Source organism: Caenorhabditis briggsae (assembly GCF_000004555.2).
Source record: "Caenorhabditis briggsae complete genome, chrV, whole genome shotgun sequence".
NCBI lineage: Eukaryota > Metazoa > Nematoda > Chromadorea > Rhabditida > Rhabditidae > Caenorhabditis > Caenorhabditis briggsae.
Window position 1 is genome coordinate 14,874,049 of NC_013488.2, and position 21,261 is coordinate 14,895,309.

The following is a 21,261-nucleotide window of genomic DNA, read 5'->3' on the forward strand; positions in this document are numbered from 1 at the left end:
AATATCAGAAGAATATTCTGCACTTCAAGCTTGTACTAATATTAGCAGCCAACTGGATGAGCTATTTATGGAGCATAACAATATGAAAATTCCAAAAGATGTTCTGAAAAATATGACAGAACTTTGCACAAATGTTACGGTATGATTTTCCGGTAGAGTGACGCTATTGTGATGATACAAGCGAATGGAAAGGTATCAGGCTACAAAAAATGAATAAAATTTGGAATTTTTGAATTTCACAAAGACTTCCATCAGAAAAATGCATATGTGAAAACCATAGATGCGTTTTTGTAGTCTGAAACCTTTCCGAATTTCTCGGATTTTTTTCCTTGTTAGTTTTGTATTTCTCCCTGCGCGGGAATTAAAATCCTATTTTTTTTTCAACGCGGTTTTTCGGGGATTTAGGATTTTTTTTGAATTTTTTCGCAATAATATTAGAAAAAAACTTAATTTTTGAAACATCTTACTATTAATGCAATACAAGTTTTTGGTCGGAGTCCCCCTTTGAACAAGTTGTTCACTTTCCGGTTTTACCATCTCGATTTTCATGCAATATGGTTATGGTAGTTGTCGTTGCGGGACATTCGACCACAGGCAACAAGATATCCTCACGATCGGCGTTTGGAAATCATTTGTTTAGATTTTTTTTAAATACATAAACAATTTGACTCTCTATGAATGCGAAAACCATCAATCTAAACTTTTATTTTTTCTTTTTAATCCAGCATTAAAAATGTTCTCATACCTTATTGCTCTCCTAATACCAATAGTAATCCATGGAACAACTTCCTTGAAAGATTGTATTTCGGAAATTGACATAGCATGTCATGAAGAGATGAAGGAAAAATTTGTGATTTTCAATTCGATCTGCAGTTCTGTTTTTCCTCCATCTCCTTCAACAATCAGGAATTATACCGAAAAATGTGGAAGCGTTATGGTAATTTTCTTGCAGTTTGAAAAAATCTACACGAATGTTATAATTCCAGAAATGTGCTTCGAAATTAAACTGTTCCCAAGAGCACTCCCAAAAAGAAATCACTGGAGCAACCTGTGAAAATGTTGGTGTAGAATACTATTTCTTTGAACATCAATGTATGATTCCTTTCACCAGAGAAGTTTATAAAAAGGAACATAACTGTGCTGAAGATTTCGAGGCCGTTTTAGTAAGTCTAACTTCTATGGAATGACTCAAGAGCTACTTGCTTTGCAGAGAACTCCTTCTATTGAGAAGCAGCCTCTCAAAAACGAATCGTCTTGTATCTCGAAGGTTTTACTGAAAACTTGTCATCACGATTTTATCGAGATTTTTCGTAAAAATCCCATTAAACTTCTGGAGCCGTACAATATAAAGTTCAAAACCAATGATTGTACCTCTCCGAGTGACAAGTTAGAAAAAATGAAGTGTGATGGTTGGGGATTAGGATTGGAATCACGTCTGAAGGGAATTCCAGTTTTGAATGCGTCAGATTCAGATGTCAAGGAAGCGATGGATATGTGTAGAAGGATTGAAGTGAATCTTTTTATTATAACTTTTGTCATGAGATGTGTCATTTTACAGAGGTGCCAAAAGGACGCGTGCCTCACCAGTAGAGTACTGAAAAAAGCTATCAAACAAAACTGTGATTATGCCAAAATGATATCTGCAGAGTTGAAAAACATTTTCGAGCTTCATCCAGAGTACTCAAGATGCGAATGCCTGAAGAGGATGAGCTATCTTGACGTGTTCAACGCCTATAAACGTTGTACATGGATGGATCAAAAGATGAATTGCTGGTTGTATGCTATAATGGATTCGTGTAAGAGACCAGAGAAGTTTGCTTTGGGACAGTGTCCCCACGAAAGACCTTCTTATGGATTTCCTCCAGTTTTGTTCTCTGACCCACCACCACGTGTTTTCCTGTATATGAGCGATGACAAATGAGCATTGTTCCAAAATAAACAATTTTATTGAGCCATGTGTTTTTCTAAGTTTTTGAAGTTCAAGAGGGCGGAAAGTCAAAATTTTGAAATATGCAATTTTTGCCCGCCCAGTATATCCATTTGGAATTCAAAAAGTTCAAACAAAGGAATTCAAACTTTCTCGTATCCAGGAAGTAAATTCTCTCCGAAAAATACTTCCAGATGCCAACTGTTTTTATGTTTCGAACTTCCTTGAAACACTATTCACTTCCTTGTCCAAGTGTCAAATTGTTCTCTGTCTGTTGCCAGCTGTCGCCATTTCTCGTATAAAAGGAAATGATAAACCAGGGAATCTATCTCATTTTTCTCTGTGTTTGACCTCCAAGAAGATACAACCGATAAAAATAGGCATTCGGTAATTAAAAAATCGGATTCAGGATTTCAAAATACATACACTTGATACTTTTCATGATGATACCAAAAAAAACAGGCAGAATTAGGCTCCCGGGACTGGAAAATGGCTCTCTGCAAGCGTTTCATATTTATACGGTCACCTCCGAAAAAACAAGGAAAGGAGACATTTTATTCTTTGGTGGTGAATCCATTTAATGTTATAACCTCAAAGGTACGGTTTGACATAAACTGAAGAAATTGGGAATGTACTGGTGGTCCTGAACTGATCTTCTGCTCCGAATCGGACCATTCGGCACCGATCGCATTCCTGACCAACCCACCGGATCTGTACTTTCTGCAATGGTGGTAAATACTCAAATGGCACATTCTCCACAAAATTCCGATCCAAAGAGATAACTAGCTATAGGAAAACTATGCTTTTTAAAAGGAACCATGCTAAATGAATCAGCTAAGGCGACGCTAGGCATTCTCCTACCTTCAAGCCCACTGGATAGTCACAGTTCAATTACAGTTTTAGTTAATCAACTTGCAGCTCCTTATCTGATGTATCTATGGAAAGACAGCTGATCCCCTTTACCAGAAAAAAGAATGCACTGTGGTAATTTCGGAGGTAATTTCGGAACGCGCATAAATTTGATAATCTCCTTTTCCCGAACGAGGCAAAAATTTGAATTAAAAACTCGCCCAGAATACAATGGTGAATACATATATCTTCGAAGCTTTCTCCATACCATTTCAAAACCATTTATTCATGATATAAACTTTTTTCACGTCATTCGAGGTATCATTCACTTTTACTATGATCTGCTATTTTGGAAAAAAGATACAATTTATTAAAAGAACTGATACTTATTTGCAATCAAGAAGCTTTACTACACGGTCGATAATTTTATCATAGTCTACTAGAGCATCTTTTCCACACTTGTCTTCCATAATTTTCTTAACACATTCCTTCTTTGTTGTGGCCCTTACGCAACTGCTTGCAGGGGATTTGTCATAGAAATCCAGTCCTTCGAGGCATTCATAACCGGAAACGTCCGGATTTTCTTTCGACAATTTCGAAGCGCAAGCTGTGAAACCTTCTTTATTAACCATGTCCAGAAGATTACAAGTTGTCTCCACTGTATCTTTGGTCTGTTGTGGAATGCCACAAGAATCGCAACCCTGAAAATACAGTTCAAAGTTTGAACATTACTATCACAGGTGATTCGCGAACAATCCGTTACGGACGCTCCGCGAATCAAATGTTTTATTGAGTTCGCAAACGGATCCGTTTGGTCATGATTCGCAATCGGATCGGATACGGAGCTCGCAAACGGACAGGATACGGATCAATTCGAATAATGTACTGCAATTTACTGAAAACGGTTCGCGTGCGGTCCGTATGCGGTTCCTATTTCAACCGCGCGCGAACGCGAAGCGTCCGTAACGGACCCGTTCGCATTTTACCTGTGTATCATTCTCTTACCTGCATGTCAGTGCACATCTTGATCATTTTGGCGACGCGAGTGTCATTTGGCTCCAATTTGATTTTATGCAATTCTTGGATTGCATTAGGTATTTTTTGAGCTAGTTCATTACAAGTCTCACATTTTGGAATTTCAGTTGGATCCTGTTGAGCAGTTAGTGAAATACAAGAAATGAGTAGAGCAAAGGAAAGACTCCACATTTTGAGAAATGAAGAGTCTTGGGAGTTGGTTGGTTGCTTTTATATTGTTATTGGATTCACGAAGGGGAATTGAACAACTGTTTCCATCACAGAGAAGAAGACTTGCGAAGTTTGATGTATTCGGACCCTGTTGTTTTTAGTTGATAGCTGTAATCCTTCATAGCATCTTTTTTCCATCCCTATCATATGATTTCAAAGGCATTTCCAGATAAAATTCCTAGCATATTTTCACCTCCTCCTCCCACGATGCCCCTCGACCGGAACCAATAAACCATCAGCTTATAAACCATCAGTTTGGCGCTTCTTTTAAGATTGAGGGATCGCAACGGTCTTTCTGTTAGTAGCTTATGTTCAAGCAAGGATTCTCAAGGGGTGGCAAAATTCCAAGATCCAGGATGCTCAGTTTTTGGACGGATGAACTTTATGTATGTTATGATTTCAATGAATGGTTTTGAACATCCCTTTTACAGAAATTCTGCTCTGATATTAAAGAAACACTCTACTTTGATGGTCAGGATATGTATGAAGCAAACACTATTTTCATATCACACAAATGAAATTCAACTAACTTTTTTCTCGTCTTTTTTTTCTATCTTCTTTTCATTTTCATCACTCTGCTTCTTCAATCCATTTCTAAAAGTGCTAGAGAACAGCTGTTCTGGTCTACCAAACCCGACTTATTTTCCCTGGAGCCAGTCGGCTCATTTTTTTCTCTTTCTATTATTTGCAACTATATAAATTTCAGTTTCAGGAAAGATGAAATTTTCTATATTCATTTTGAGTTTGCTCCTGGTCGCTTGTTCTGCAATCAACCCAAAGGATCTTCCAAAATGTGAAACTGATGAAGAACTTTTCACATTTCTATCGTGTCTCCCGGAGACTGACGAAATGGAAATGGCTTTGAGGAACCATAAAGGAATGAACCCACCAGTTGAGGTTTATAAGAGAGCAACGAAGGCTTGCGAAAATATTTTGGTTAGTTATTACTATTAGTATTATATTCCCTACAATTGTTTTTTCAGGCTTGTCTGGCTCCACTAAATTGCCAAGAAGCTCAAGAAGCGAAGCTAGAATATGAAGTATCATGCGAGCTTCTCACCTACTTGAGTTTGAATCTTCGACCATGTCTAGCCAAGTTTTTCACCAAAGCTTATCTGGCTCAGTTTTCAAGTGATTCCAGCTGTCTGAAAGATTACAGTTTTTTAGATGTGAGACTCTTATAGACGTGTGTTCAAGTTGATTAACTTCTTTTTCCAGAAAGATTTGACGAAAAGACGCGATGCTTATATTAATGGAAAGTCATGTTTCCTCGAAACCATAAGATCGGTGTGTAACAAAGATGCTTCGGAGTATTACACCAAAAGCTACCGAAAATTTGTGACCACGATTTCGATAAAACCTGCAGAAGAAAAATGCTCTCATCCACACTATCAATTCAATTCTCTTCAGTGTAAAGGATTGGAGGATGAGATAACCTTGAGAGTGGGTCACCTCAAAGAAAGAAACAACAGAGCAAGTGCAGTGGAAGTTTCGCAAATGATCCAGATGTGCAAGGACGCTCAGGTGATTTATTAAAAATTGGATGAGAATAGAAAACAGTTATTTGTATTCAGAAGTGCATGAAAGAATCCTGTGTCTTCTCCGCAGCTGATCATGAATCCATGGGAAAAAGGTGCAAGATTCTACAGAAGCTTCTAGCCGTCTCGGATAGCTGTTCATCTGATTTGGAAGGAAAATGCTTGTGAAATGGTCATAAAGAATACGTTGTTTCTTCTTTGACTGAAACGCTAGTGCCAATCTTTCAATTTTTCTGTTATTTTCGTCCGCTTTTCGCTTTCCAGTCATACATTTTCTACGCTAGTTTGGTCATTATTTTTCCAGTGATCTAATAAAATAATTCTGAACCACATCTTGTCGTTAAAAACCAGTCGGTTTACGCCCCGCCGGGGCTAAACCTCCTGGGCTCCGCCTTGAATACCCGTAATCTTATTAATCTTATGAAAAGTCACTTTTGCAGGGAAAATTTTTTTCAAGGACCATATTCGGAAATTTTCAAATGTAGAAATTCCTAATTTGGCAGCTTCTCTGAATGTTGGATTTCCCACAAAAAAACACTAAAAATACGAAGCAAGTGTTATATTTATTTATTTTAAAAAAAGATTATTTCAAAAATAAATGGTAAGATCAAATCGTTCGATTCCCGGACGGTGCGCCATGTTTCCGTGTATTGTGGATATCCAGAAAGCCAGAGCACATCCTTGAAGCGATAGCATTTCTGGTCAAGGTTGAATCTCCAGCAGAATCTTACATTTGTCGTCGAGACCCAGGACCCTGGACCCCCCGGATCCAGGTCACCAGGATCTAGGTCACCCGGATCCAGGCAACCCGTTTCCAGGTAACCCGTATCAGGCCTGTGCGGCAACAAATTGTCGATTGCCGAAATTGCCGAAATTGCCGAATTTTTGTTGCCGATTTGCCGTTGCCGAAATCGGCAACGAAGAAAAAGTTGCCGAATTGCCGTTGCCGATTTCGGCAAAAAAATTTCGGCAACTTCGGCAACTGAAAGTTTTTTTGAATGTAGAGATTTTCACAATTTTTTCAATCAAAAAAATGATTTCGAAGTTCGAAAAACCTAATTTTGAACACCATTATCTCTCAAAGTGAATTGAAGAGGAAATGTGCCCCAATAATCACCAAAAATACTTGCATCGGTCCTAAAATGGGCTTCCAATTTGTGATCATAGGAGAAAAATAGATTTCATGAGTAGCAACTTATCTAAAAATTATCCAATCTGTCTAAAATCACTAGAGAACGTGTGTCGTGAGTTGCCTAACAAGTTGAGTACACTAATTTTTTTTTAAACTCACAATCAGAAAAAATATTTTCAACCATTGGAATACTATCTATTGTCCAAGATAAGTAGTTAGCATAAAAAATGTGATCCTGAGTTGCCAATTTTTGTAGTTGCTTTGTTAGGAAACGCATGACACACCTTTTCTGTAGTTTTGAGCCTGATCGGAGCATTTTTAGGTGAGTTACGTATCGATTTTAATAAAAAAGATGCAAACTATTGTTGCCGAAAATTGCCGAAATTTGCCGAATTTGCCGAAATTTTTTTCGGCAATTGCCGAGTTGCCGAATTGCCAAAAAATTTTTGTTGCCGCACAGGCCTGACCCGTATTCAGGTCCTTCGGATCCAGGTCACACAGAACCAGGTCATCCGGACCCAGTTCACGCGGATCCAGGTCACCCGGAAACTGGTTCCGGGAATCCGGATTCCTGATTTCGGATCCCGGGATCCGGATCCTTTCTCCAGACTCCCCTTTCAGGAGCTCAGAGAAAGGCAGAACTGATTTTTCACTTTCCTCTTTCTTTATAGTATTTTTTCTGATAGTAAGGTCAATGGGTCATTTAGGATCGTGAGTTTTTAAAATAATTTTTTTCATCACGTTTAAATATCACTTGAATTTTTTCCTTTTGAAATCTGTGAAACTCCATAAAAAGAGCGTCCCTTTGAACTTGATTAGTCAGACTTTAAAATCAAAATTACGAAAAATGAAAAGTTCGGGTATCAACTTATAAAAATTTCTGTTTCGCCTGTGCAGGTTCCAACTCATTCGGTTAACTTTGAGTGCGTGTAAAGGAACGCGATATACAGAATTTCTCCAGAACTTCTACTGTACCGGTCAATAAGACATACCAAAAAAGTATTTTTGAGTAGATTTTCGGTCATTTTAACCATCTTCAAAACTCTGGAGTTCAGTTGTCAAGTTTCCGATCAATTGAAAAATTTTGGAGGATGTAAAACAGATCTAAATTGAAAATTGCTATCACAGAATTTTTTGAAATTTCACTCACAAAACTTTTTGAAAAACTAGGAATTAAACAATTCTGTGAATACAACGTTTCCGAACTCCAGGATCCTGATAATGGTCAAAATGGGCGAAAACCAACTGAAAAATATTTCCAAATCTATAAGAAGTGAGGAAAAATAATTGACATGTTCTCAAGTCATAAAACTTCAATATAACGAGGATACCGTAAACACTGTGATAGAACGCCACCAGGGGCCGTCTACTTTGAGCCTATATGTCTCGCCTTTTTTTGAAAGATATCAAAAAGTTGTCAACTAATAAAATGTTTATCATGATATCAGCAACATTTTATTAGTTAAACACTTTTTGATATCTTCACAAAAAATAAGATACACGCGCTCAAATTTGACTATTAGGGTGGCATTCTATTAGAGTGTTTACGGTGTATGGAATGGGCTGAATATGATTGTATTTTCTGTTTGAAAGACTAATTTTAAGAAAACTAGTTTGAATCTTTCTTTGTCTCTGAAAAGTTCGATTTAAAATTCGGAAATTGGACAGACCCAAAAATTGTCTTGTAGATCAATTTAGTTTTGTTTAATTTAGTTTTGATCATCGGATTCCTCCAGCAAGTGCGCGTAAAACGAATAAAATTTCTTTTTCGTGCAAAAAAAAAACGGTCGGAACCAGCCGGTTCATTTTTTCACTTTCTTCGTTTTCTTTTTCATTCGAAACTCTAAAAATTTCAATTTCAGGTAAGATGAACCTTCCCATACTCATTTTCATCTCGATTCTGGTCACTTGTTCTGCAATCAATCCAAAAAAACTTCCGGAATGTAATGATGAAGAACTTTCAAAAATGGAACGGTGTATTCCTAGAACTGACTACTTGCAAATGGTTATGAGATATTATGAAGATGAAAATCAACCAGTTGAGAATTATAAGGATGCAGCACTTTATTGCACAAATATTTTGGTTAGTTCCTAGAATATTGCATATAGTTTTTGAGAATTATTTATTCAGGATTGTCTGGCTCCACTGAACTGCCGAGAAGCTGAACCAATGAAGTTGGAATTCGAAACAGTTCGCGAGAATCTCGAATACAAGATGTTGGAGCTAAAACCATGCCTTGCCAGATTTTTCACCAGAACTTATCTGATTCAGCATTCAAGAAATTCCAGCTGTCTCAAAGATTACAGTTTCTTAGATGTAAGACTCTTATAGACTTCCTCCCAAGATGAACAACTCTTTTTTTTTCCAGAAAGATTTGACTATAAAAAGCGATGAATATATTGAAGGAGAGGCATGCTTCCTGAATACCATCAAATCGTTGTGTGGCACGGATGCTATGGAGTATTACACCAAAAACTACCAAAAATTTGTGACCACAATTTCGACTGAACCAGAAGACGCTAAATGCTCACATCCACACTTTCAATTGAATTCCCTTCAATGTAGAGGATTGGAACTTGAAATAATCTTGAGAATCGATAGCCTCAAAGAAAGAAAATACAAAGGAAGTTATGCTGAATTCACAGAGATAAACCAGATGTGCGAGGACGCTCAGGTGATCTATTGGAAATAAACAAACAATTTAAAATAATTGTTTTCATTCAGAAGTGCATGGAAGAATCCTGTGCTTTCTCTACAGATGATCGCAAAACCTTCAGAAGAAAGTGCAAGAAAATAAATCACCTCTATAAATCTGAATTGTGACTGTCCAGTGGTTATGAATAATCTATTTATAGTTTATTTTGATAACAATTCCGATGTATTTTGACAAAAAATGTCATTCTTCTTTCATTTTTTCACTTTGCACGCTCTCCCACAGAACAATTCCGAACTGCAAATTAATTTTTGATCTACAGAAAAAAGTTTGGCGCGATCACAATTTGGCGCGATTACAATAGAAAAAAAAAAAATCTATCTCCTCTTTCAGTTTTTTACATTTCTAGGAGTTCTATATCTCAAAAAAACCGCAATTATTTTCTCTACATTTTCTATAAATGAATTTTTAATTCGTCTGACAAAACTTTTTTTATAATCAAAAAACAACTCAAAAATGCTATTTTGTGCAATTTCATGAGGTTTTTGAATTATAAAAAAAGTTTTATCAGACAAATTAAAAGTTCATCCATAGAAAATGTAGAGAAAATAATTGCGATTTTTTTTGAGATATAGAAATTCTAGAAATGTCAAAAACTGAAAGAGGAGATAGATTTTTTCTGTAAAAAACTTTCAAAAATGACATGAATTTTTGACATTTTTTCTTCCGGAAAACGACCATACATGAATCTATAACCACTAATTGATTTTTTTAAGAATCATTTGAATCATTTTGGAACTCCACAAAATCAGATTAAAAATTCTGAAATTATGGTTTTAGACCTGCAATTGTGATCGCGCCAAACTTTTTTTCTGTAGATCAAAAATTAATTTGCAGTTCGGAATTGTTCTGTGGGAGAGCGTGCTTTGGTCATTTCTTTTTCCCTGATCCAATAAAATCAATCTGAATCCAGTTATCTTGTTGTTGAAATGACATCTGCAGAACCAGGCCCAGAATCCAAGGGTACAACGAAGAAGGGTACATCGAGAGTACATTAGAACTGGATGTACCCTTTTTGATGTAATTTTGGATACAGGGCCGCACTTTGAAAGTGTTGGAGAGTGTAAAACAGACCTAGATTGAAGTGTAAAACAGACCTAGATTCAGAGTGTAAAACAGACCTAGATTCACACAAATTTTCAAAAAATTCCTAGTTTTTCAGATTTTGTCGTTTTCTGTAAGACGCCTGCTTATCTCACGTTTTCAGTACAAAAACGGATCAAAAAGAGGAGTGATTCAGAAATTGACAAATAGCTCAAAAACTTGAAAATTGGCTTCTAGCTGGCTTCTAATATTGTTGATTCCCAAAAAAAAGGAGCTTCTTACTTCGCTCGTTTAGGCCCAAAACGCGGATTTCTTTTAAATTCGAAGGTATCAAATAATCCGCTTCAGTTCGATCTTTTTCTGAGAGATGGCCTAACAACTGTTCGGGAAACATTAAACTAGCGCAACAAGGAAGTAGTTCTCCTTTTTGTGTGATTGAAAATGTTGTTAAAATTCCTTTACTTCCTCTTCCAATATCAGTATAAAATCAACCGACGAAAACCCAAAACTCCTACTTGCTCAAAATGAGGAATCTTTCACTTGCTCTACTTATCTCTTTTATTTCCCTGGCTGCTCAACAGGCTCCGGAGGCGATACGCAACATGACCGTTCTGTGTGACAGAGCATCTTTAAGTATTTTCCAGGGTTTCCCAAAATAATTAAATATTTGCAGCATTGTCTCTCTGTGAATGAATGTCAAAAGTTTGATACTTTTAAAACGACATTGGAGAAATCATGTGAATTACTGGATTATTTGGGTGACCAATTTCATTGCCTTACTGGATTCTTCAAAGAAGCTTATTCGTCAAACGGGTCCACTTGTTTCCAAAAATGTGATTTTCTAGAGGTAGGATCCTTATAAATTTAAAACAAAACCAATTTTGTGAATTTTTTATCACTTGCAGAAAGATTTGAGCAAGAAACGAGAGGCATTCGAGAAGGGAAAATCATGTTTCACGGATTATGTCAAGGATCACTGTAACCAGACTTCCATTGACTTTTTCTCCAAGAATTACCAGGAATTCGTGAATGATATTTCCATCAAACCCAATGACACAGATGGTCAAAGTCCCCATAAAGTATTGAATACGTTCCGATGTGATGCGCTAGGTAAACAAATTCAAAACGAAATCCTAGAATTGCATGCCATGAAATTGGAGTCGAACGACACTCGTGTCCCAAAAATGAACAAGATGTGCAAGGACATGCAGGTAAGAGAATGATAGTGATGTTTAAATTTTAAGCTGGAGATCCAGTACTGCGTTGACGACTCTTGTTTTGTTAAAGAACATACCAAACATACAGTAGAACACACTTGCAATCTTCTCGAGATGGTTCACAAAAGAAGTTTCGCAGCCTGCGCTTCGAAACTGATGAAAGACAAACCGGACTTTCTAGATTATGAATGCCTGGATGGACTGGATTTATATGATCAATGAAATACAGTGCACACAGTTGCCTTTATCGTTATTTTCTATGTTTCTTTCCGTCTCTTGTCTTGTTGTGGCTCTGCCACGTGTTCCTTTCTGGGTGATAAACCGTTTACTATTAACAAATCTCGTTCTTTTATTGTTCTTATCGTTTTCGTTTTTAACATACCATTCCGTCTAGGTTTGAGTCGCGGGTAGTCAATCCGGCTCTTTCCGGGAAGAAGGGTCCCAAAATGGGACCGTCGGTCCCATCATCGGACCACCGATCCCAAGAATTGCGACAACGGTCTCTTTGCTTTGTTCCGATAACGGTCCCAATATCCTGGGAACGGTCCCAAGAGTACGACAACGGTCCCAACCAGGCTTAATCTGGAAACCCTATTTCTGAAATACAGAAAAAACGGAACGGTCTTTAAAGAATCCAGTGGAAAATTTAACATTTTACTTATACTAGGAGATTTTAGTACTTTTTGACAGGAATTTTTCACAGAATATTACGTTTTTTGTATTGTAGGCCAAAACGCCTTTTTTCCGGCACTGATGTGAACAAGGCGTTTCAGCCTAAACCTATAATTATAAACCAACTTATCAGAACAATGGGACCGTTGTCGCAATTCGTTGGGACCGACGGTCCGATGATGGGCCGTCAATCCTTAGCTATTCATCCTATTCTAGCGGACCGTTTAGTTAAGATTAGCGCTGCGGGCAGTCACTCCTTAGCGGTTCTTGTTTTTCATTACGACTGCAGTATTGCAAAGTTTACCTTGCCCACACAAACGCACCAAACTTCGAATACTGACTCTTGTGGTAGTTCAATTTGTTAAATTGCTATTCAAAGCCGGACCAGGAAGTTTCGGTGTTTGTTGTGTGAATTATAATTTGTTTCTCAATGTTTCTTTGCACTTCTCGAAACGAATGTTCTTTTTTCTGGCACACTCTCATGGAAAAAATAATTTTCACAAAAAAAAACTTTATTATTGTTATGCATTGCGGAAAAACCAAAACAATTATTGCTGCTTGCTTGGGGTTGTCCAAGACAGATAATTCGGACTGACGAATAGCCATGCGACCAGGTTGACTCCGTCGTCACGTTCTATCATTGCTCCGCCGTTCTCAGTGATGACCGATCTTAAAATATTGAAATAGTTTTAAATGGGAAAATATGAACAACTCACTATCAGACATGGCTGAAATCGCTTTTTTGTAGAATCTTCAGATTCATCGTCCTCCTCCGAAAATTCTTTAAAACTAATTGTAAGTTCCAATTGTGCAGGGTCATCCTTGAAAACCGACTTGCTGGATTTTATGATTCGTTGACAGCGTTTAGAAGAGCTAGCCAACGATACGCTGAAATTTTATTGCAGAATTCCTATAAAATGGGAAATCTTATTTGTAACAGTTAAGGAGATGTATTAACATCCCGTTCACAAAAACCAAACTTTCGGAATAGAGTGAAAATAAAAAATCAACAACTTACAGGTCAATCGGAGCGATGTTTGAGATAATTTCTCTAAACACCAAGTTACCGAGAATTGGAAAATAAGGTCTTCGATCCATTGAGATGGAAATGCGAGTAGAAAAACGAGAATAGTGAAAGAATGAGGAAGATAAGCCACCAGATGGAATCACTGGCGAGTATAAAGGTTCATTTGAGCATCAGATCGAGTTGGAAGAAGGAGTCTTCCTCAGGATTTCGATCCGAATCACCATCCTCGTCTGATTGTCTCGAGCATTCTGTGCAACGACCAACCCTATGGTGTCCGAGTTGATATCTATGTGGAGGACAGGAATTTTACACCAGCTTGGACTTCAATCAGGCTTCCATCAAATCCTTGTCGAGCCGGAACAGGGCATCAGGTTACTTCGGGATCTAGTGGTCCTTCAAACTTACATCTGTTCCCTTTAGCTTGGCTTTTTCAAGTTTCATCTCAAGCTCAGTGTTGATGAAAGCCATTTCTGAGAATATGGGCGGTCCCTTGGGGGTCCTTCAATCCATCGAGATATTCAGAAAAATCAATAAAACAAGAGACCAGCAATCGACCGGTCATGTATCGAGCCATGTCTCTAGCCAAAGTCTAGATTTCCTATATAGAGAGGGTCCGGTGGGTGGGCGGAGCTTTCTGGAGGAAACGTCTGCTAGGGTAAGGAAGGTCCACGGACCCCAAGATTATGGCCAATCTTACCGAACACCTGTCTAGCCTTTCAATCGTGGGACCTTACTATTCCAATGGACACACAACATCTGTTGTGTCCCGTGGTCCAGACATCATAGGAGACACAGGAAGGGTAGAGAGTGGTTATAATTAAAGTCTTTATTCAGGGACAATACAGAAACTGATCTTGAGAACTGAGGAGTTCTCAAGAGACAAGAAATCCACGTGTCATACGTGTAATATGTGGAGAAAATAGAAAGGGTTAGTGAACCAGGGTAGTTCACGTCAATAATAATAATACATTCAACTTATAAGAATAGGCGTAGAATGTAACACCTCCCTTTTTAAGTTGGAAGAGAAAGATGAATAGAGGTACAGAAATTAATTATACGATTTCTGACTCGGCTGCACGACCAGTCGTTGAGGTTGCCTGGTGATGCGGGTAGACTTCCGTGGCATCGGAGTGGGGGGAGTCGGTACTGGAGATGGTGGAGCGGTGGAACTGGTTAGAGCTGGAGCGGGTGTTGGTGTCACATCAATTTGATCCATCAGGTTCAGTGGCACGTCTATGTAGATTGGGTTGTCGCGTCGACGGAGTTGATTGGCGTGTCTGATCCATACAGTATCCTTGACGAGCACTCGATACAACGTTCGTCCAATGTGTCTTTGAATGATTCCTGGAATCCAAGTGGTAGTATTTATGCTACTGAAGTTTTTAACATAAACCTTTTCATCGGCTATAAAACTGCGTCGCCGGGCACCATGCTGTTTGTTGAACTGCTTCTCCATCTCTGTGTCATGCGAGACGAGAAGTTGGTCGTTGGGAAGCAATTGATCCAAAAAGGTGCGGATCTTCCGACCAATGAAGTTCTCAGCAGGTGTGGAGCCATCTGGGCTGGATGAGCAAGGAGTGGAACGGTAGTTCTGGAGGAACACATATAAGGCAGTATCTGTGTTTTCCTCCCCCTTCAACTTGCCTAATCCCCTTTTCAGGGTATCCACAAATCTTTCTGCTTGTCCATTTGACTGAGGATGGAACGGTGGTGATCGCAGGTGACTGATTCCTCGATCTTTGCAGAAGCTTTGAAATTGAGATGACGTGAATTGTGTGCCGTTGTCGGTCACCAGTGTCTCCGGATCTCCAAATTGTGCAAAAATTCGTCTCAATATGTTGATAGTAGCTGTGGATGTTATGGATGTGGTTGGGATGACTTCCGGCCATTTGGAAAATGCGTCCACGATTACCAAGTAGTAGCGTCCATTAACTGGTCCGGCATAGTCGCAGTGAACGCGTTGCCATGGAGCTGTTGGAATCGGCCAGGAGCACAAAGTATTTTTTTGTTGGATTTTTAGAAACAGAAGCACATTCATCACAACTACGTACCATTTTCTCGATATCCTTATCAATGGCTGGCCAATAGACTAGTGATCTTGCCAATTGTTTCATCCTCACAATTCCTGGGTGAGCACGATGTATCATTTTGAGGACTCGGGATCTCAGAGCATGTGGTATCACGATTCGACCATTGAACATCAAACATTCGGACACGATGGAGAGTTGATCACGTCGGTTGTGGAAAAGAGATAATTGTGAAGTTTTATCAGAGATTTTGGGCCACGAACCTGAGATAGTGTACTGGTATACTTGATTCAGCAGAGGATCCTTCTTGGACGATGCTCGAATCATTTTAGCAGTCACAGGCAATTGATCACATGTTGTAACCAGATTTGTCAAGACTTCCGATTCCACTTGAGCAATCACACGATCCTCACATTCCGTCTGTTGGATTTGTTCGGAGATCAGTCTTGACAGAGCATCCGCTTGGCCAAAATCATGAGTGTTGACGTATTCGATCGAGAAGTCGTAGTTGAGCAGGATGATCGCCCAACGCTGGAGACGGTTAGCACTATAAAGGGGTATACCTTTTTTGTCTCCAAAAATCGATAGTAATGGCTTGTGGTCCGTCTTGAGTGTGAAGTGACGGCCATAGATGAATTTGTGGAACTTGGTGACAGCCGTGATGAGACCAAAAGCTTCTTTCTCAATCTGACTGTAGTTCCGTTGTGGTGCTGTGAGAGCTTTGCTGATATGGTAGATTGCCTTCTCGGAACCATCTGGAAATCTATGAGAGATTACAGCACCAATACCGTATTGAGAGGCATCGGCAGAGACGATGATCGGAAGGTTCGGATCATAATGTGTTAACAGCAAATCGGAACGAAGAATCTGCTTGACGCGGTCGAATGAAAATTGACATTGAGGAGTCCATTGGAATTTGACATCCTTCTTTGTAAGGGCATCCAATGGTGGACGAAGCTTGAACAACTCCGAGACAAAGATCCGTAGAACTGAATGAATCCTAAGAATGATCGGACTTGGCTGTCATTTGTTGGTGGTGGCATCTGATCAATGGCTGCTATCTTCTCCGGATCCGGTCTTCTACCATTTGCATCGATGACGAATCCCAAAAATGTGATCCTTTCCATCAAGAATGTGCACTTTTCCAGTCTGATCCGGAATCCGTAGTCATTGATCCGCTTCATCAATGCCATTAGCCTCTTGTTGTGTTCTTCAATGGTAGAACCCGAGATGATGATATCATCAAGGTATGCTGCCGTGCCATCGAGACCCGTGATCATAGAATCCATCACTTGCTGGAACGATCCTGGAGCCGACTTGACTCCGAATGCTAGCCGATTATAGCGGAACAATCCCTTGTGTGTGTTGATGCACAGCATGCTCTTGGCTTGCTCGTCGAGCTTAAGCTGAAAATAAGCCTCGGCGAGATCAATCTGTGAAAAATACTTCCCACCGTTTAGTGTGGCGAAGATATCGTCGGCAGTTGGAAGAGGATGCTGGTGAAGTTGGATGGCGTCGTTGAGACCCGTTGAGAAGTCTGCACACATCCGTAGCGATCCGTTCTTCTTCTTGACAAGTACGATTGGTGCGGCCCAATCGGAGTGGTCCACCGGTGAAATGACACCAGCTTTTTGTAGTCGTTCAATTTCTTCGGAAACAGTGGAAACGGCGGCAAATGGAACTGGACGGGCTTTCCGGAATACTGGTTGAGCATTCGGTTTTAGTACCAGAGATGCTTTTGTCTTCGTACAACGACCAAGTTCTGGTTTGAAGACATCTGAAAATTGTTTATTCAACTCAGCTTTAAGTCCTTCGCGCATGTTGTCCAGGTAGTCGCATGCTGAGCCAACATCGGAAGAAACTTTGCTGACTTGGTTTGCGTTTAGCATTCGCCAAAAATGTGGATCCTTGGAGATCCAATCGGTTCCCAGAAGAGTTCCGGTCTCCGCCACATGAGCCATTCCCGATGCAGATGTACCATTCAGCTTGAAATGACACTTGAAAAATCCTTTGACGGCAATCGGTTGATGGTTTGCAGATTTCACTTGAATTGTTGGTGACTGAAGTTCTGGACGGCCCAACAGCTTCCAATCTTTTATACTGATCATCGTGATATCAGCACCTGTATCCATCTGCATCTTCAGCTTTTTTCCATTGATAATGACTGTCCTGTAGATACGGTTGACTTGTGAGTTGGTTGCTGAACCAATTATGACCGATTTAATTTTGCCTTTTGGACACTCATTGCCTTTTACTTTGGTTCTGCAAAATTTAGCTATGTGACCGCTCTTTTGACAATTAAGACATGTGACCTTTTTCTGGCATTCTCTAGCCCAATGATTTCCAGAACATTTGAAGCATGGTGACGGTGGAGGCTTCTGAGATTTCTGTGATTTGTCCGTGCTTGATTTTCGATTGATGGCGTTGACCTCTGCTGGCTGTTGAACTCTGCACACACTTTTGGAATCTTCTCGGATGTCCAGGAGTCTCTTGATTTCTTTTTCCAGCTCAAGAAGTGTAGTAGTAGGCTTCGATTCCATTATTTGAAGTGCTTTGGTTCGAATATCGATGTAGCTGCTATCCCTCAATCCATTTATCCACACCATGCAACATGTTTGATCATCGGTCATCTTCTTGAATTCTGAAGATGTGAACCGGCGGAGTACCAGGACTGTGTACTCTTCAATCGATGATCCATCGTACTCCATTCTCAAAAATTCCTGACGCTTCCGAAATATTGAAGAAGTCGACTTGAACGTGTCGGAAAGCTTTGAAATCAGATCAGTGAATTTGAGGGAGTTGGGAGTTGCCGGCAGTACTCGATTTGAAAAATGGTAGTACTCTTTGGAATCTAGTTTTGATAGAACGAACCTGACTTTGGCATCTTCTGTGAGAGAAGAGCCATCTTTGGTGATGATATCTTCATATCGATTCCACCATCCATCAAATGTCTTCTCTTCATCCGGATCGTACGAGAAATTCGGAATTCGAGTCGAAATAGATTCCACCAACTGACTCGTTCTAGTCGACACATTTGATGGCACAGAGGTAGGAGATGATGCTGGATTTTGTACGAATTGTCCAAAAGCTGTGATGAGGGAAGCCAGTTGTTGAGTCAGGTCTGCCATAGCCTTTGCCTGACCGCTAGTTTTGCCTGATCGCCAAAATAGAAAGGGTTAGTGAACCAGGGTAGTTCACGTCAATAATAATAATACATTCAACTTATAAGAATAGGCGTAGAATGTAACAACATCAAAAGTCAGTGTTCCACTTTGTACGATGTGTGACTTAGCTCTATATTAGGCTGACGACTATCCTCACGAGCTGAAAAAAAAGGGAACTTTTTCGCCCAATTTTGTAGCATCCGGCAGACCTGTACCATCGTTCTTCCTGATGGTTCGACGTTGACGACGGCTCTTCCAACAATGTAGATCTCATCGTTGTCCTCTCTGGTATCCTCCGAATTTCGACTCACATATGCTCAATATCAAACCGAACCCCCAAAAGTCTTCTTTAAGACTACAAATTTTTGATATGAAATCCAAATTTTTTTCAATTTGCAATAAAGTTATGACCCAATATGTTAATTGAGTCCAAATATCCTCTATTCTCAATTCCCGAAAATCCTGTCAACTGATAAAATGTTGCTGGTCTTATTCTTGATATTTTATCAGTTGACAGTTTCTTGGTATTTTTCATGGGAGCCAAGATAATTAAGGTCAAAGTGCAAGCACCACGCGAAAACCCAACATTTCACACTTTGAGCTCAATTATATCTCGGTTCCTATAAAAGATATCAAAAACTTGTTGACTGATTTTGCTGATATTATGCTTAACATTTTATCAATTAACCACTTTTTGATATCTCTACTACTATCGATGTGGATGTGAAGTGTCCAAGCTGCGAAGAACAGTTCCAATCCATACCTAACATTGAGTTCTCTAGAACTGCTCACAACGCAATGAACGATCTTTGCCAAAGTTCTAGAAGCTCTCAAGGTTTTATCTATTTCAGACATATACAACAAACTCTTTCCCTAGTCGGTTCTGGAGAGAGATCTAGCAATTTCAAAACAAAGATTGCGACAACGCACTTACGGAACTATTCACTGTGGTCCAAATCAAGAACGCTGTAGTCCAATTTTTATTGGTAAATTGTCAAACTGAATGTTCTTGTTCTCAAAATCATATTCATTAATTATTATTTTTCGTGAAAACTTTTCATTGCTAATATCGCTTCTACATTTCCTGTTAAATGTTTCTTTTTATTCATTGTTGTGTGTGTTTTCTGATTTACAATCTACCTAAAAATAAAGTCATATTTGCTCTTTCGCGTTCATTGAAATTTCAGCGATTGTTTCTCTTTGAGATCGTTGAGCTTTTTGTAAGTAATGAAATGTCACTGAAAGTTAAACTTTCAGCAAATGAGCAGTTCTTTTAGAACCAAAAGAATTCTCCACGATGGAAATTAAAGTTCTACGAGCCGAACCCGCCAAAAGTCTTCTTTAAGACTACAAATTTTTGATATAAAATCCAGAATTTTTGATTTGGAATAAAGTTGTGACCTAATGCGTTAAATTACATTGAAATTGAGCTCATTTATCTCAGTTCCCGTAAGAGATAGCAAAAATGTTTAAACTGATTAAATGTTTATCATAATATCACCAACATTTTAGTAGTTGACACATTTTTGATATCTTTCACAGAAACCGAGATATTTGAGCTCAAAGTGTAAAGGTCACTGCCGGCTTGGGGAACTGCGTTCAATTACATTGCTGATTTCATATTTTTCAACCAATTTTTTAAACAATTAGGAAGATCCAAAAATTGAAGAAAAGCCAGATTTTGAGCCGAAATTCCCAATTTTACAAAAGTTATGAATACCATAAAACTTCTTTAGAAGGGCCAGCCCTTCTATTGTTCCAAGGTACCTCCGGAGGGCCATTTTGAGCAAAAATTCAAAATGATCTAGAAATTGAAAATATGCCACATTTTGCGCCAGAACTTTCAAGAATTGGACCGATAACAAGAAAGTGATGAGTATTCCAAAAAAATTGAATTTTCGACAAGTATTTTTTATTGATTTCGGGTTCAATATGTTGAAAAATGTTTTATTTTTATACATTAAAACATTTGGTGCGAAAAATTTTTGAAAAATCGATTTTGGAATTTTTACTTTTTTTTTAATTCAGAAAAAAATCGTTGGTAGAATGTTGGGCGTATGAAAAAGCAGGGGTAATTTAACCTTATTACAAATTCTGGATTCAATTATAGATCCTAAAAATCGTGTTAGAAAAAATTGCCAAACTTTGAAGTTCTCTGAAAAAACGAGGGTCCGGTGGGTGGGCGGAGTTTCCTGGAGGGCCCAGCTAGTCCATGGAAGGTCCACGGACCCCAGGACCTTAGGTACAGAACCTTGAAGGTCCCCTGGGACAAATTTGATACGAAATCCATAATTTTTGCATTGAATGAACAATTTTATAATATTACAAATTTAAAAGTGTATTTTAAAATCCCCATTTTTCACAGAAAGTTGTGACTTGATGTGCTAAATTTCACAGCTTATTTCATGACTATCGACCAATTTTTCAAAAATTTTGGTTCAAAATGATCTAGAAATTGAAAATTCCACATTTCGAGCCAAAACTTTCAAGAATTGGAGATAACAAGAAAGTGATGAAAATTCCAAAAAAAAAATTGAATTTTTGACAAGTGTTCTTTGTTAATTTTAGGTTCAATATGTTTACAAAAAATGCTTTATTTGAATATATAAAAACCTTGACAAATTTGGTGTTTTCAACATTTTTGAAGAATCGATTTTGGAATTTTCAGCTCAAAATGATCCAAATTTTAAGATTTTTTTTTAATT

General features: G+C 38.7%; 5 protein-coding genes across 5 annotated transcripts in view; 3 read left to right on the top strand and 2 right to left on the bottom strand.

Moving 5' to 3' along the window:
• Window positions 1-1,921, top strand: part of CBG04686 — a gene marked incomplete at both ends in the record, with an annotated part of 3,125 nt that extends 1,204 nt beyond the window's left edge. The window contains 2 exons of the mRNA XM_002637837.1: window positions 987-1,163; window positions 1,559-1,921. Of these exons, the coding sequence (XP_002637883.1) occupies window positions 987-1,163; window positions 1,559-1,921 (540 nt within the window). The remainder of the gene's footprint in view (window positions 1-986; window positions 1,164-1,558) is intronic.
• A 1,241-nt stretch (window positions 1,922-3,162) lies between these two features.
• Window positions 3,163-3,982, bottom strand: CBG04687 (the record flags this gene model as incomplete). Its single annotated transcript, XM_002637838.1, has 2 exons — window positions 3,163-3,477; window positions 3,782-3,982. The coding sequence occupies 2 exons, from the start codon at window positions 3,980-3,982 to the stop codon at window positions 3,163-3,165; spliced, it is 516 nt and encodes a 171-aa protein (XP_002637884.1).
• A 756-nt stretch (window positions 3,983-4,738) lies between these two features.
• CBG04688 lies at window positions 4,739-5,727 on the top strand (the record flags this gene model as incomplete). The annotated part of the gene is made up of 4 exons (XM_002637839.1): window positions 4,739-4,957; window positions 5,005-5,190; window positions 5,240-5,545; window positions 5,596-5,727. 4 exons carry the CDS (start codon window positions 4,739-4,741, stop codon window positions 5,725-5,727), a joined length of 843 nt encoding a protein of 280 aa, XP_002637885.1.
• Window positions 5,728-8,558: 2,831 nt separating this feature from the next.
• Window positions 8,559-11,888, top strand: CBG04689 (the record flags this gene model as incomplete). The annotated part of the gene is made up of 6 exons (XM_045238146.1): window positions 8,559-8,774; window positions 8,823-9,008; window positions 9,061-9,366; window positions 11,123-11,296; window positions 11,355-11,660; window positions 11,706-11,888. The coding sequence occupies 6 exons, from the start codon at window positions 8,559-8,561 to the stop codon at window positions 11,886-11,888; spliced, it is 1,371 nt and encodes a 456-aa protein (XP_045092735.1).
• A 2,525-nt stretch (window positions 11,889-14,413) lies between these two features.
• On the bottom strand, window positions 14,414-18,520 carry CBG27228 (the record flags this gene model as incomplete). The annotated part of the gene is made up of 4 exons (XM_045238147.1): window positions 14,414-15,163; window positions 15,396-16,392; window positions 16,738-16,783; window positions 16,918-18,520. 4 exons carry the CDS (start codon window positions 18,518-18,520, stop codon window positions 14,414-14,416), a joined length of 3,396 nt encoding a protein of 1,131 aa, XP_045098337.1.
• Window positions 18,521-21,261: the final 2,741 nt, after the last annotated feature.